A 15,763-nucleotide genomic window follows, 5' to 3' on the forward strand; every position below is an offset into this window, starting at 1 on the left:
TCTTGATGACCCAATGATGCCAATTAGTTTTATCCCCTGCTCTCTTGGGCTCGGCATAGAACGCTCGGTACAGAAGGCATGGCTCTTTCCTCCTTCGTGCTTCTTCACCCTTCTTTATTTCGACTATTTTGTCTATGTCATTAGATGCCCGAGAACCACTACTACTTAGTACAGACAGGTTGGAGACCCCTTCACATGTATTATCCGAATCGGGTACCATGAGCTGATCTCCAAAGCAGTTATTACTGGGGTACCACTGCGCTGGGAGTTTGGGGCAGAAATAAATCAAGTAAGACCTATACTTCCTTCCTCCTTGGACATACCTATTTGGTGAGGTGCTTCGGAGCCCTTGGATGTTTATGTCCTTCTTTCTGTGGCGTCCTATTTCACATCTTTCTTCCACAATTCTCAAGAAGGCTCAAGTTCAAGTGTCCCAGAAGACTTACTCTGCCTAACAACAGTTGCTAGGTCAGATGTGGCTTTCAAGCCGGCTCTTCGGGGACCCACTGAAAAATCAAATCCTACACCCATTTGCCCTCCACACGACTGCCTTAACTAGGCTATAGAAGGGGCGCACTTCAATTTATTAAAACTCTTTGCGTAATCTGACCATAATTGAGTCTGATCGGAGTGGTTATCTGATTTGCTGGATTAAATAATGGGCCTTAATTGAGTCTGTGTAAGTTGTAGAGCCCATAATGCTGTTCTTGCTTTGTCGCCCCCTCCTCCCCCTTCTGGTTCCCAATTAACCTCTGTTCCTCTTTCCTTGCAGAGTAAAGAAGTCGGCCAGCAGCTCCAAGATGATCTGATGAAGGTCCTGAATGAGCTCTACTCGGTAAGTCAGATGGTGCCTGGCTCTTTAACAAGCAGGGAAAGCAGCATTTGGCAGCCTGCAGCTGAGTTCCCATCAGCGGCAGCACGGAGCTGAGCTTGAGGACACTGCTTGGTCCCCACTGGGGGTGACTCCACCCATTTCTTTTCCTCACACTCTTATTTTCAAATCTGAACAAGCCCAAGCCCAAAAATCTCAAAATGAGCTCCCTAATCAGCTACGCAAACTAACCGTGACCTCGTGGGGGCATAACCGCCGGAGACCGGCCAAGGCCTTCATCAGAACAACTGACCCCCAGTAGCAGCAAGCCGGGGACCCCAAAGCTAATGGCGAGGAACACAGCCTGCATCGAGCCATTAGTATGTGCCTGCCGGGAAGGACTTCATGTTCAGGGTTGCGCATCAGTTCCTGGCTCCATCTATGTGTTTGCCACGAAAGCGGGTGCCCTAGAGGGCAGTTCAGGGTCCAAAATGCCCCTCATCGCAGGGGCTGATTCAGGCAGAGACTGGGCATCCACTCCCTGGGTTTTTAAAAGGCCTTTCAGGGCCCCGTCTTCAGCGGGTCTGTGCCCAGCCTTTGTGTCATTGTCTAGGTTTGTACCATTCTGTCCTGGAGGTGAAATTGATTTCCTCTGTTTACCGTGTTTATTCACTGTGTTTCCTCCCTTTCTTCCTCTCTCTCTCTTTCTTCCTTTCTTTCTTCACAGGAAGACAGGCAGTGGTGACATGCATCACAGACATTTGGGATCAGAGAATTCCATGTTCTTGATCCAAAAGCCTAGGTGTGGCTCTTTTGTCATAGCAACTGTTAAGCAAGAAAATAGGGTAGAGTAGTCATCAGACTGGCCTCCAGTGACGCTCAGCTTGTTTGTACTTCCTGCTCTGTGACTCTTCTGCTCTGAAGCCAAGCAGATAGACGGGACTCTTTAGTTCGACTCCCAAGTTCTCATTTCTTTCAAGTGCAGTTAAGGCTTTTTTATAAAAATAGAAGCCTGTTGATGTGAATCATTTACAGACTAGATGCATTTTCCTGAGCCCTGTTGTCTTTTTAATGTTTTACGTCTGCATTTTATTTTTAGAGCATCTTCTAGGCACCAAGAAGAGCTATTACTCCCTTTTCCTGGCAAAGAATTCACCAACATAGAATATGACACATGAAGTCATTATATGAATCCTTTTATTTTCTCGTAAGCATCATGGGCCTCTGCTGTTTGCTCTTTCTGGGGAGGAGTAGGATGGATAGCCAGCAAACCCCAAACCAGCTCAAAACCAGGTTGCCACTTCTGCAGTGGGACTAGAGGGAACAACAAAAGAACAGTGCCCAGGGATCTGTTAGCTCTGCCTTGTGTCCGAGATCTCCCAATACGCTATGATTTTTTAAAAAGAAATAAGTGAAAGGGTATAGTTTGTGCAGGAATGAAGAAGAAAACTATGGAACTTGTTGCTCTGGTTTGAAGTTTGAAGAGGCTAAACTGGCCAGTTGGACTGCAGTCTTCACACAGTCCAACATCAGCCAGTGCTTCCGTGCTGATGCAGAGCGCGGAATCTTCCCGCTGGCGTACAGACTGAGAATCGGGTGGGCATGGAGTTTCCTGCCAGGAGGTGAATGGGTATACACTATTTTTATTTCTACTTCATTTTATTGTCATGTAGTTGACACCCAGTGTTACGATGGTTTCAGGCGTACAACACAGTAATTCAACAAGCGCTCACGAGTGCGCCTACCATTCGTTCCATACAATGCTATTATGACACCACTGTGTTCCCTGTGCTGTATCTTTTATCCCTGGGTACACACTCGTTTAATTTGTCCAAGGCCAAAATACAAATTTGACTCCGGTCTCCACATACTTCGTGTCTCTCCAGTCACACTTCCTAAAATATCCGAGAGTAGTTAAGGGTCAAGTGAGTTTGCAGATCCTGTAGGCCATTAGAAAGTTGACAGAATTGAGTTGTTTCTTCTGTAGGGTGAGATGAGTGTAGGACTGGCTTCAGGAAGGCACCATGGCATTAGGGTCTCTGACTGTCCCAATTTGCCTAGAACTGAAGGGTTTTGGGGGCATGAGACTTTGAGTGCTACACCTAGGAGAGCCCTTTGGTAAGCAAGGAAAGTTGGTCACTCGACATTTGACAGTGGTTTCAATAAGGAAGAACTTGGCAGTCATATAATAGTGGCTTTGGGAAGGTACTTGCTGAATGTTCTCCTTCTCTCTCTCTCTCTCTCTCAGAGGAGTTAAGAAGAGAACAAGGGAGACCTTTTTATAGAGAGCTCTCACCTTATTTGCTTTTTGGGAAGGCAAGAGGGCCTTTTGCTTCAGTGACCCCCATGGGCAGTGGAAGTTACTCGTGGGCCATGGGATAAAGGAAATCAAGGATATAAGGAGCCCACCATGTTCAGTGCTCTCCTTGGCTTGTATCTCCCCTAATGCTCAAAATATTTCTTTTTGGGAGACTGATTACCCAAGGGTTGATAATTTAAGTACTTTTGAATCTTGTTGATCCAAGGGGCAGAGTCTCGGTGTTCCCAAATAAGGATGCCTTTGGGCAGGAGGCCCAGACTCATACCATAAGTGGCCAGCTGCCCCTCTGTACCTTCCTCTTTTCTGTCTGAAGGACCTTTGAATTTCCTGACTTGGCATTCTGTGCCCGGGGCTGCTTCCCACAGCTGCCATTCATAGAGCAGCCCTAGTGAGCTTTCTCCTCCATGTGTGTCTCCCCCCATATTGAGCTGGCTAGTTGGGAGGCTATGGTCATAAGCGGTTTTCATTTTCCAACTGATGACCCAGGGATGCCTTTGAGGTTGGAGCATACTGCTTCCTGAAGAACTCTGGAATTCTCTGCCTCAGTTGTACTCACAGTTTGTATCTGAAAAAGTCCAGCAAGTACCCAAAGGAAGGAGGGTCTGTAGGGGCACAGAAGCCACATGGATTGGCTAAGTAGGAAGAGTCAAATAAGCCCTAGAATTGAGAAAGGAAGGAGAGGTGTTGTAATGCTGGGGTGTGGTTGTCCTAGAAGTTTCATGCTTCTGTACTCCCCTTGAATATATGGCTGCTTGATCTGGTGCAGTAGCTGTCTGCTGGCCCAGCTGCCACAGACTGGTACTGGGCACCTGCTCCCAGGAGACAGTGTCAGTGAATAGACAACCAGCTCTGCTTGCCTGTTTGTCCCCAGTACTAGGCACTAGAGATACAGACACAAATAAGAGATGTCCCTGAACTCAAGGCATTTAGTTTTAAGAGAAGAGACAGAAAAGTAAAGCAGCAAGTAAAGTATGAGGTGATGGTATTTACATGAAGTCAGGCTTCTTAGTGAGAGATTTGAATTGAATCTTAATTGCCAAGAGGTCTTTTATTGTTCCCCAAATGTTCCTTTTTGGTTGTATTCTGTTCTTGTTTCATGACATGATGTCTTTTTGTTTTTCATTGACCTCTCTGGGAATATTATTGATTGCTTTTGAAGTTTTCTTCTTTCTGTATACTTTCTGTTCTCTCTTAATTGCTTGTTTTGGTCTTGGCCTTTCATAGTAGATATTTTCCTTAAATTTTTGGTACTCCTTAGCTGCCTTTTCTTATTCTAAAGTGAGGTATTGAAAAGCCGGTTGAAAGATCTGTGCTATCTGTGGTCTTTACTGTAGGGTGATCTGACTGGTGTTTCCTTGGGGAAGCCCTGATAGTCACTAGTTCTAGGTCTTTTATCTTGGACAGTCAGATTCCCCAGACAAGGCTCTTTTGACTTCCTGCCTGTGTCTAGGGCCTGAGTTGTGTAAGAGGCCAGGGCCATCACAATGTTCAGTGTAGAATTTTCTGTTGATCTTCCTATTTTAAGTTCAGTACCCCTATTCTCAGCTTAGCCTGGTGTTCCCAATGCATAGGCCCTCTATAAGAGAAGGTGCCTCTAGTCTTCCCTGGAGGGGGAGAGGATGGGGCCTGGTAGTCCAGCAATTCTAGGCTTTCGGTAATTTCTCTTGTTTTAACTCCCATCTTCATCCCACTGCCACCAGTTCCTCTTAGGGCTTCAGTGATGTAAGTCAGCTTGCTTCTTGGCTCTGCCTTCATTTGGTTTAGGGTTTGGTGGATCATTCACTACTTGCCTCCCCGCTTTTTATGTGCTGTTTTCATTCTTTTTATTTTCCTCAGTTTATATCTAAGAAATAATAAAAACTCTTTTCTGTTATTTTAGTGTGGCTTGGGGAGAGATCAGGGCTAATGGCATAAATTAAGAATTTGTTTTTTGAAGTAAAGTGAATTCTCTTTGTGTAACTGAGAATTTAGACTTCTGAGTTTTCCCCCTAGTTTATATATTTCTCTCTCTCTCTCTCTCTCTCTCTCTATATATATATATATATGTATATAAATATATACACACACACATATATATATGTATATATGTCTATTTCTCCAAGTTTTGTCTTGACTTCCCTATTTTTCCCAATTGTTTTGGTATCACTTATTTAAGCTTTGACCCCTGGGTTACCTCAGCTTTTCCTTGAGTTGAAGGATACTAGCTATACTTCTTCCATATTTCCATAGAGGACAGATTTGGTGTCATTAAGTCAAAGTCTTTCAGGCAACCACATTGATTGTAAAATTGTCAACTGTGGACATGACACATTTCCCAACTGTGGAGAAGAGAAGAAAACACAAAAGAGGAAGTGATGCTTACCTTTTGGAACTCATAGTTTCCTGGACTAGGTGGTGTTTTACTCTTTCACAGAGAGTTCTTTAGTGGAAAGGAGCAATATAAATCACTAAGTTTTATTACTTCATTGTTGTCTTCTTGGCATTATTCCTTTGAGTCCTTTTTTGATTCATATTCATTCATAGTGTTTCTTGTATCATTGTGAAATGAAAATTCACTTTTTTAAAAATCATTTTTCAACTATTCATTCAAGCTTTTGAATCATATTCAGGTGAAAAGAAAGAAAAAGTAGTCTACCCTTCTTCAGCCTGGATAATACGTGCCTCTTCCTCACTTTCTAGTCACTCTGGAATCTAGGGGATGGTTTGAATTACTTAGAAAAGTTTTTAATGATACCAGTTACTAAATATCATTTCACCAGTATAGAAGAGTGGAGAGTTGATCTTATACTTATGGAAAATGATGTCAGGTTGAAAATAAGGTGAAGAGTAGATTTAAAAAGTTCTGTAGCCAAAATGAGACATTTAAACTGTAATGAACTTTGATTTTGTCGATGGCCTGATATTCTTTATTCTTTCCACCACTTCTTGCTGACCCTAAGAGATTAGTATACCCATAAGGTCCATCCAGGATTTCTCAACCTCAGCACCATGGATGTTTTGGGCAGACAGTTTTGTGGTGGGTTGTCCCATACCCTGGGTGGTTAGCAGCCTCCCTGGACTCTGTCCAGCAGATGCCAGTAGTAAGCTCCCAAGTTGTGACAATCAAAAATGTCTCCAGGGGGCGCCTGGGTGGCTCAGTGGGTTAAAGTCTCTGCCTTCGGCTCAGGTCATGATCTCAGGGTCCTGGGATTGAGCCCCGCATCAGGCTCTCTGCTCAGCGGGGAGCCTGCTTCCACCGCCTCTCGCTCTGCCTGCCTCTCTGCCTCCTTGTGATCTCTCTGTGTTAAATAAATAAAAATCTTTATTTAAAAAAAAATGTCTCCAGATTAGCCCCCCACTTAGGACCACTTCTCTAACACAAAGCCCTAATAAAACCAGCTCTTCTTTTCAACCCGGTCTTGATTAAACTAACCTTTCCTCCTAGCTAACCCAGCTCTGGTCCTGTTAAGAGGAAGACACTGGTGCCTAGTGGCTCAGAATGTGGACTTTGTGGTCTGACAGACCTGAGTTTGAATCCTGATTTTGCCATGTATGAGTGGTGTGACATTGTGTTGGATAGTTTAATCTCTTTGTGCCTCAGTTTCCCCATAGTTAAAAGTGGAGATAATCACATGTCTTTTATGGAGGAGTTGTGAGGGTTCAGTGAGACAGCTCACATAAAGCCTCTGACACGCAGCACATACTAGGTAAGCAGTGGATTTCATTGTCAGTATTATACCCTTACTCCCCATTGTTCTGTCTGCACCCTGCGCCCTCATACATGCACCGGGCTCCCACACTCTTTCTCCCTGTCAAAGAGATCACGCGGCATCAAAATGTCAGCACTCTCGAACTTGAGCTCGCTTGGTTGTAATCAGCATTTTTAATTCCCAGATAGAAGCCAGAGGCTCCCTGTGTAGAAACAGAGAGCTCCAGCAGGGATGAGCGGGCATCTTGCGGCTGGATGTACCTTTGGGAGGAAGCACGCACGAGTTCTAGCCTTCCCTGCCTCCTCTGTAAGAAAAGAGATTGGACCCCAGACAGTGGCTTTGGTGGGAAATGTGAAAATTGTTCTTTTCTCCTTTAATATTACTTCCTTCCTATGGCAACTCGAGCTTTACCCGATGTGGGTTTTATTTCTTCTTGGGCTCTCACCTGAATTGCTGTGTGGGTTAACAGTCTTCATAGGGTTGTTTTCTAGATCCCGGGGTCACTGTAAGGATGAAATGAGAAAATGTGTGTGTAGCACTTGGCACAAAGCCAAGCATATACTACATGCTCAAGAAACAAGAGCTACCATTGTTCTTGCCCCTGCTGTCCTAATTAGCTCCCGTGACGGAGCGTGCTTGACCCACATGAAGTGGGCCAGACGGATCCTTAGAATGCTAGGCCACTAGAAGGAGCTTTGGGAGCCTTTCTTCTTCCCCGTTTTGTATCTGAAAGGTCCCGAAAGTATTGACTGCTCCGTCTGTGTCTGTGCTGGACACTGGAGACTCCATCCCTCTCTGTGCTTTTTCCTCTCAGGGTTCCTGTTCTGCCCCGGAAGGGCTTTGCTCTTGGGATCCGAGTGGTGGTGACGTACATATCCTGTGTACTTGACCTTGTGATGGAAGGTCTTGTGATGGAAATCACTTAGCTGATATAAAAGAGTCATGATTACAGGTGTTGATAAATAGAAATAAATAACACATGATGGACAATGTAAAGTCCTTTTAATAAGAAGACATTGGCTCCGTTCAAATGCTGCTTTCCTGTGCTTTGGGGTGGTCTTTAATATGCAGTGTTGGCTGAGCGGAACACTTAAGAACCTTTCCCTTAAGAGGGTGAGGATGTTGCTTCCTTCCTATGGCACAGGTCAGCTGAATCTGGTAGTCTGTAAAGCGGAGAATTGACCCTATTGGCTTGACCTCTGGGAGTGGGGGCGGGGGTGTCTTGCAGGTCATGAAGACCTATCACATGTACAATGCCGACAGCATCAGTGCTCAGAGCAAGCTAAAGGAGGCAGAGAAGCAGGAGGAGAAGCAATTTGGAAAATCGGTAAAGCAGGAAGACCGGCAGACCCCACGCTCCCCCGACTCCTCGTCCAATGTCCGCATTGAAGAGAAGCACGTCCGGAGGAGCTCGGTGAAGAAGATTGAGAAGATGAAGGAGAAGGTATGTATGCGTCCGCAACTGTAGGGGCTGGGGAGGAACACTGTGGAAGTCAGGACTGAGAGTTTTTCAGTAGGTGCTATGAAGAGCGGAACAAAGAAACTCATTCCTTGAGTGCCTAATGGCCAAAAGTGAGTCCTTGCTATCTGCCCTGGAAGACATTGTAGGTACCAGAAGAACTTGGGTGTGGGGGCTCCAAGCTTTTGCCTGTAGCACATTCATAAGGATCAGAAGAAAGCTTGGGAGAGGGCCCACAAGACCTAGGGCTGGGCTTCAGCTGTGCCGTACTCAGGGGCAGATGTAGGGACCCCTTCTTCCAGCTGGTGGTAAAGGATGGAGAACAGTGTTTGCCGACAGAACCAAAGTGGGACATGCATCTAAAGTAGGGAGCCTCATTAACCTTTCCTGGATTGATCTACATTATGCCCTTGAATCTCATTAAACAGAATTAGAACCCAATTTAAGGCAGACGCGCACAGGGAGTAGCCGCACTATTGTGGTTCTCAAATGTACTGTACTTTCATCTTTTAGAGCACAATCTCCCCTTTTAAAAAAAAGTAGAATTGAACTTTTGTTCTGTTTTCAGCGCCAAGCCAAGTACACAGAGAATAAGTTGAAGGCCATTAAAGCCCGGAATGAGTACTTACTGGCTCTGGAAGCAACCAATGCATCTGTCTTCAAATACTACATCCACGACCTGTCTGACCTTATTGATGTAAGTGCTTCAAGCTGGGGGCTCAGGGGCGCCTTTTTCCTGGGTTTGGAGAACTGGTCAGGTGTTGCCCAGTTCTGTAGTTCTGTTGCTCGGCCTCTTGGAGCATTTTGAGAAGAATTATGACAACAGTAGCTGTGGTCCATTAGCGGCTTGCCATGTACCAGGCAAGAAGAGGTGAAGCCCTTTTTACTTTATCTTATTCAGTTCTTACTACAATCCTGGGAGGAGGGCACTCTTTTCTTCGTTTGTACAGTTTAAAATTCAGAGTTTAGATGAGTTTACCCACAGTCAGCTAATAAGTGACAGAGGCAAGATTTGTCCCTAGGTCTGATGACGAACTCAACGCTCGTAGCTGCAGTGCACTTCTGTCTCTCAGGAACCGTTCCCTTAGGTCACTGCTTGCACACAGATGTGAATGGCTAGAGTTACAGAGGTAGAAGATCATGCCTTACATTTAGCTGGTACTTGACGTCTCTTAGTATTACTTCATTTGACTATCCTGTTACCCACCCTCTGGATCAGTGCTACTGTCTCCAATTTGAAGATTAGGAATCTAGGGCTCAAGAAGGTTACCTGCCCGCAGTTACACTGCACTCGAAGGTGCTGGTCAATAAGGTAGCTAGATGCCCTTGACCTATGGCCCGTGCTTTCTGATTCGTGTCGCAAAGATGATGAGAGAAGCCGGTAAATAGGCACATGTGTTTTGCACGCATTAGGCACAAGGGATATGCTTTTTGTCTTTTGCCTTAGGGGTCAACCTTGGCCTTGCTTCTCCTGCTGCTTTTCTTCAAACTTTGCATTGAGTCTTACAGATGCCCACCTGGCCCTGTTCCTGAGCCAGCCCTGACTATAGCTGCAGGAATACACCTTTCCTTCTAGTCTTCAAGTGGGGGGCCGGGAGCCAGCTGACTCACGTGTACCCGGGCTGGTCTCCTCTCTGAAGCCTGATATTGGCCTCTAGCTGTCTGCAGGTAGCCACTGGGCTTTAAAAGCTTCTGGCCAGACCTGGCACACCTGCCTGACTTGGTTTCTCAGTGAGTGAGCCTGCCACAATTCACAACAGCATTTGGGGTCTGGTGTAAGATTCAGGTTCTCTGGGGCTGGTTACTGACCTGTTTTGGAACTCTGCTGTGCTGCCCTCTCCCCCACCTCTCTCTCCGGCAAACAGAGGAACTGGACTTGATCTTGGTGCTGAAATCTGGCTTCACATGCTTGGGGAACTTTTCCAAACTAGGTCCTCCAGCCAGGGACTTTTGATTTGGTAGACTTCTGCCTGTTCATGTCCTGGGTGTCGTGGTCCCACCGGGTAAGGGGAACCCTTAGGCCTATTCCAGGCACGACTTTCTCCTCTTTGCTTGTTGATGCCAGTCTCAGCACCGTCCTTTGGTGGAGGTTAGAGCGCTAAACAGGATCCTTTCTCCTCAGGAGGGGAATGGCTCTTCACTGTCGGGAGCGACACCTGTTCTCAGCACAAGAAAGAGAATCAGTTCTTTCTTATGTTCCATTTCTGCTATATATCTCACATTTGGTTAAAAAAAAAAAAAAGAATCAGGGGCATCTGGATGGCTCAGTGGGTTAAAGCCTCTGCTTTCGGCTCAGGTCATGGTCTCAGGGTCCTGGGATTGAGCCCTGTGTCGGGCTCTCTGCTCAGCGGGGAACCTGCCTCTGTCTGCCTCTCTGCCTACTTGTGATCTCTGTCTGTCAAATATATAAAATCTTTAAAAAAAAAAAAATCAGGCCATGCAGTCCATCACACCTCTTTGCCCCCAGAACAACAACTTTCCTGCCCCTTTTACCAGAATACTGACCTCAGACGGAGACAGGGGCTACAGCTGTGTCAGTCATCACCTTTGCAGTCCGTAGACCCTCCATCAGATGTGCATGGGTGTTTTAAAATCAGTCCAAGAAGTAAGGTATTTTGCACCTTATTCTCAGTTAAAAAAAAAGATGTTAGGGCCCATCTTCATGTGATATGGTACAAAGTTTCATGAAAAAGCATCTTCTCGGCCTCCTTAGAGCTCAGCTTGGCTGTGGGTATAGGTTACTGTGGGCGGGTCCGTGTTAGTAGCGTTCCAGGCCACTCAGACGGCCGAATCACTCTTGATGTGTTTGTTGTTTATTTTGTTTTCATTTTTCCTGAAGTGAGGAAAGATTGATTTCTCTTTTTCCTTTTTAAAGCTGATAACATTATGTGGCTAAGTAAATATTTATTTGGAATGACGCTATGTGCTTAGCACCAAGGGTACAAAATGTATAAAATCATTTTTGCCCTAGAGGTGTTCATAGACCTACAAAAAGTTAATTTCTATGAAACTGGCTAACTGCAATGCTGAGGGAAGCCCGGGGGGCCTAGGATTATGTTCTTCAAACTATAGATCATGTTCCATTAGGGGGAGTCATGAAATCACTTTTATGCATTTGACTTGTTTGTTTGTTTTTTTAAATGAATAAACTAGAATAGAACAGAACAGACTAGAATAGAATGAGAAGGAAATTAGAATATCTAAGGTATATCATACTTAGATTAAGTTTTATTTTGTGAAACTGTCAGGTCGGGGGGGTGGTGTGTGACAAGATGTATTTCTTATTGGAAGCTGGAAGTAAAAAAAAGTTTGACTGACTGCACTAGGAACAGAGGAATGTTTCTTAGTATCTGTACGCTCCATGAAGACGGGAACCAAGTCTTCTCTTTACCTTAATATAGAAACTGGGTCAACTGGCTGGCTCAGTTGGGAGAGCATATCATATGACTCTTGATCTCGGGGTTGTGAGTTCAAGCCTCATGTTGGGCATAGAGAAACTAAGGTTTCTCTTTTATTTATTTATTCATTAGAGATTTTATTTATTTGACAGAGAGAGAGAGAGATCACAAGTAGGCAGAGAAGCAGGCAGAGAGAGAGAGAGAGAGGGAAGCAGGCTCCCCGCTGAGCAGAGGGCCCGATACGGGGCTTGATCCCAGGACCCTGAGATCATGACCTGAGCCTAAGGCAGAGGCTTAACCCACTGAGCCACCCAGGCACCCCTTCTCTTTTTTTTAAACATACGCACAGTGCTTAATACACAGCTGACCACATAGTATATTCACTGAAGGAAGACAGGAGTAAAAGGAGTGGGAAGAAGGTGATTTCCTAAGGCAAGACTTTTTTTTTTCCTTTTGGTGTCTTTTAATACTGCCTAGAGATATAATTTATATACACCGCCCAAGAGTAAGTGTTACAGTTTCAAAAGTTAGGATAAATTCAGACACGCTTGTAACCTACATCTCTGTCAAGACTGAGAATATCTCCATTGCCTCAGAAAGTTCCTCTTTTCTCTTCCCAGTCAGTCCTCCCCCACCCAAAGCAACCACTGTTCTGATTTCTTTCACCATAGATTAGTTTCGCCCGTTGCAGGACATCACGAAGATGGGGTTTTGTAGCACGTGCTCTTCAAACCTGGCCTTTTTTGTGCAGCCTGATATCTCTGGTCGGCACCCCTGCTAGTGCCCATATCAGTGGTTTCTGGGATGATCAAGGCAATAAAAATGGCCAAAGGACACCTGGGCCACACAGCAGCAGTGGGGGCAGGAGTGAGTGGGAACCTGGGTACCTTGCCGTTCTGATCGTGACAGGATCCAGAACTTGCTTTAGGACAGGGGATGAATCTTGTGCCCGTCTGTCGCCCTCTGCGTGACGGACACTATGCTGCCTCCCTCCTCGTGGTGTGCAAGGGCGGTGTGTGTGAAGGCACTGAGGTTGAGTGAAAAGTTACTTTTGTCAGTGCCAGGACACTGACACAAGGACTAGCCTTTGACTTCATTTGATAATATAACAAGATTGAAACTTGGACTGTAGAAACCCGCATGAGGCATCTGACACGTACCAGGAAACCTTGACTTCAGGCCAGAAAGACACTCTGAGCCGACTTAATGGAGTCTGAGAGCTGTAGGCTCGTTGGAATGTGGCTTTCCTCCCCCGTCCTCCTGTGGCTTTCCCAACCCAGGAGCAGATGGATGAATGAAGAACAGGGCATTGTCCTCAAGCATAGCTGGGGGCTTGTGAGGGCTCCGCGCTTGGGGAGAGAATCCGTGACACCACGAGCACCCAAGCTGGCCATGAGGGAATGCAGCTTCATAGGAAACTTACAAAGGGCATTTATTTTTCCCTTCTGTGTGAACTAGAAGTAGATCTTATGAAACACCCATGTTTCTTTTCTAGGCCTTCTCCAGAGTCTCTGGGTGAGGACGTGAGCTAGTAAAGGGTTAATGAGCTGTCAACTCAAGTCCTCACACATCTGGATGGGCTATCATTAAATTCTTATAAAAATTTGATTTCCCCTGAGAGAGTTTTCATCAAACATTTATATAACCCAGAAATGGCCAGGGGAGCTCGGCATGGCCACGGAACTCATCAGAAGCCACTGAAAACCTACCTTGTCCCCATTGTGAGGGAAAATAATGTGCTGCCTCCACTCACTAGGATTCTCTTGGGAACAGAGATGAAATATTCAAATTCCGTTTACCTAACCTTGCCAGAAATTGCTTCTTTGCTAAGGCCTCAGTGTCCGGCTGTCGTGCTTGCGGAAATCTGTGGATAGCTAAGGCTCTGTAAAGCCTATCCTGGGTCTCCCTAGTTGGCTGGAGGCACAGAGGAGCCAGAGGGCACACTGTGAGTCAGGCCCCCACTCAGTGGCACAGAGAAGCTACAGAACAGCTAGATCAAAGAGGCAGCAGGCAGCTGGAGAAAGCTCCCTACCTTCCATAGGCCGCACAGAGTGAGCGACACAAAGGGCTTCGGTGGCCACTCGTCCATCTACTGATGTGTATGAAATGCCTACTACGAGCAAGGCCTTCGTGGGGTGGAGGAGGCTACCATGAAGGAATGACGCTGGCCAGGCCCTTTTTGAGGCTTGTCTTCTGGTGGGGGTGATAGAAAATGGTAAGTCTCAGAGTGAGGGAGTGTGTCCTGTGTCACATGAGGGCTGGTGTGGTGTGGTCCTGAGTAGAGGCCAAGTTCAGTGGATGCCAGGGTTGCAGGGCTGGCTGGCTTTCCAGAGGCTGGGGATTTGATTTGGATTTTGAAGATGGGGTCCATTTCCGACAAGAGAGAAGAGCGGGAAATACGTCAAGAAGGGAGGATGCTGGGTAAAGGGCAGTGGTCAGTGGATTTGGGGATCTTGGGGACTGATGTGGAAGTGTCTGCATGATGCCAGATGTGCCTCAGGACATTGCCTGTTACCAGCCCCGTGACAACCGGTGAGGCCGGTGTTGTCCTCAGGGGAGGCTGAGAGAGGTTAAATTGCTCGCTCCGGGTCGTGCAGCTGACTTGCGGCCTGCTGCTGTCCCAAACTCTGCCCTAAGCAGGAGCATGTCCTTGGTTAGAGCCTGAGGAAGGGAACGGAGGGAGATGGTATCGATGGTCAGACCGCAAGACAGATGAGAATTAGTTCTGGCTGGTGACCTCGCCTCACCGTTCTGGTCTGGGAAATGAAGATAATACCAGCCTCGCTGGGATTAGTATGAGGATTCAGACGTAGAACGTACATAAAGCACTTAGCACGCGTCGGGCAGACGGTAAGCATACCGAGTAAAAAAAAAAAAAAAAAAAGAGGTATTTTTAAATTCCCAAACTGAGCAAGGTTTGAACGCTAAAAGCTTCTGTAGGTTCTTCAGCAGGGGAGTGGCCTAACAAAAGCCATCTTTGAAGACAGTGAAGCAGACAGCTCTGGTGTGGGATACGGGTCTGAATCGGGGCAGAGGTGCAGAGAATGGAGTCACCAGAAATACAAAGGTGAGGAAGGGCGCCCCGCCCCCACCCCCCCATTCTCTCCTGCACTAAAGAGCTCCCCACTTGCTCAGCCCTGCGTGCTGCGCTGCCTTATTTCTGTTCACAGACTCTGCAGGCACCCAGCTCATCATCAGCATCTGCGCAGGGCTCGTCAGGAAGGTTTCCAAGTTCAAGGGCAGCCTGGCTAGCCCAGCAGCACCTTTCAGAGGAGGAAGGGCTCCTGCACATGAAGTCTCCCAATCAGCTGCTTTTGTCTCGCTTCCAGTTGCTCTTCCCTCCCAACTGGATTTGATGTCTTTCCATCCTCCGCCTCTAGTTAAGCTGTAACTGCTGTTCTTCCACGGCCGCCAGGCACCTGCCAGCGCCTGTTGGCAGCGACCCAGCGCCCAGCCGGACAGGCGCTCTGTCGCTGAGCTTCTTGTCAGATGCTCGGAGGAGGAGGCACGCCACGTGCTTTTTCTTCCCCAATCGTGGCTGCTCCCGATGTGAACATGATGAGGGGAGAGGCGGGGGGAAGTGAATATGATGCCTGCCTATGGAATGAAATAGCAGTCCGGCAGATGGTCTGACTCTACCCGTGGATTCTTCTCTGACGTTTCTTCTCGGGTTCTGGATCCCAGAGCTGCTTGGGCAATAGAGGGGATAATGGATGGCCAAGGAATTTGGATCTCGGGGTCCTTTGGGAGGGTTGGGGAATATTGTCATAGAGTTACCAAATGCCACTGCTGAGGAAGGGCCGTAGAGATTATAATTACTACAAGTATTTTCAGACTTTTTCTCGAGCAGAATTCTTTCTTCAAATCAGACCTTACATAGAGCCCCAATCTACTGGGCGCCTGGGTGGCTCAGTCACTTAAGTGTCTGCCTTTGGCTCAGGTCATGATCCTGGAGTCCTGAGATTGAGTCCTGCATCGGGCTCTCTGCTCAGTGAGGAGCCTGCTTCTCCCACTACCCATCCCCCAACTCATACTCTCTTTCTTTCTTTCTCTCTCAAAAATAAGTAAATAAAGTCTGAAATTTAA

At 46.6% G+C, this 15,763-nt stretch overlaps 1 protein-coding gene across 10 annotated transcripts in view; it reads left to right on the forward strand.

Moving 5' to 3' along the window:
* SRGAP2 (SLIT-ROBO Rho GTPase activating protein 2) overlaps positions 1–15,763 on the forward strand; it is a 230,964-nt gene that overhangs the window by 152,231 nt on the left and 62,970 nt on the right. For all 10 annotated transcript variants that reach the window (XM_004756459.3, XM_004756461.3, XM_004756460.3 and 7 more), the window contains 3 exons: positions 773–835; positions 8,049–8,264; positions 8,848–8,976. In XM_004756459.3, the coding sequence (XP_004756516.1) occupies positions 773–835; positions 8,049–8,264; positions 8,848–8,976 (408 nt within the window). The remainder of the gene's footprint in view (positions 1–772; positions 836–8,048; positions 8,265–8,847; positions 8,977–15,763) is intronic.

The sequence above is a fragment of the Mustela putorius genome, unplaced genomic scaffold, assembly GCF_011764305.1.
Source record: "Mustela putorius furo isolate JIRA1106 unplaced genomic scaffold, ASM1176430v1.1 tig00000508_pilon_pilon_pilon, whole genome shotgun sequence".
In the NCBI taxonomy this organism is placed as follows: Eukaryota; Metazoa; Chordata; class Mammalia; order Carnivora; family Mustelidae; genus Mustela; species Mustela putorius.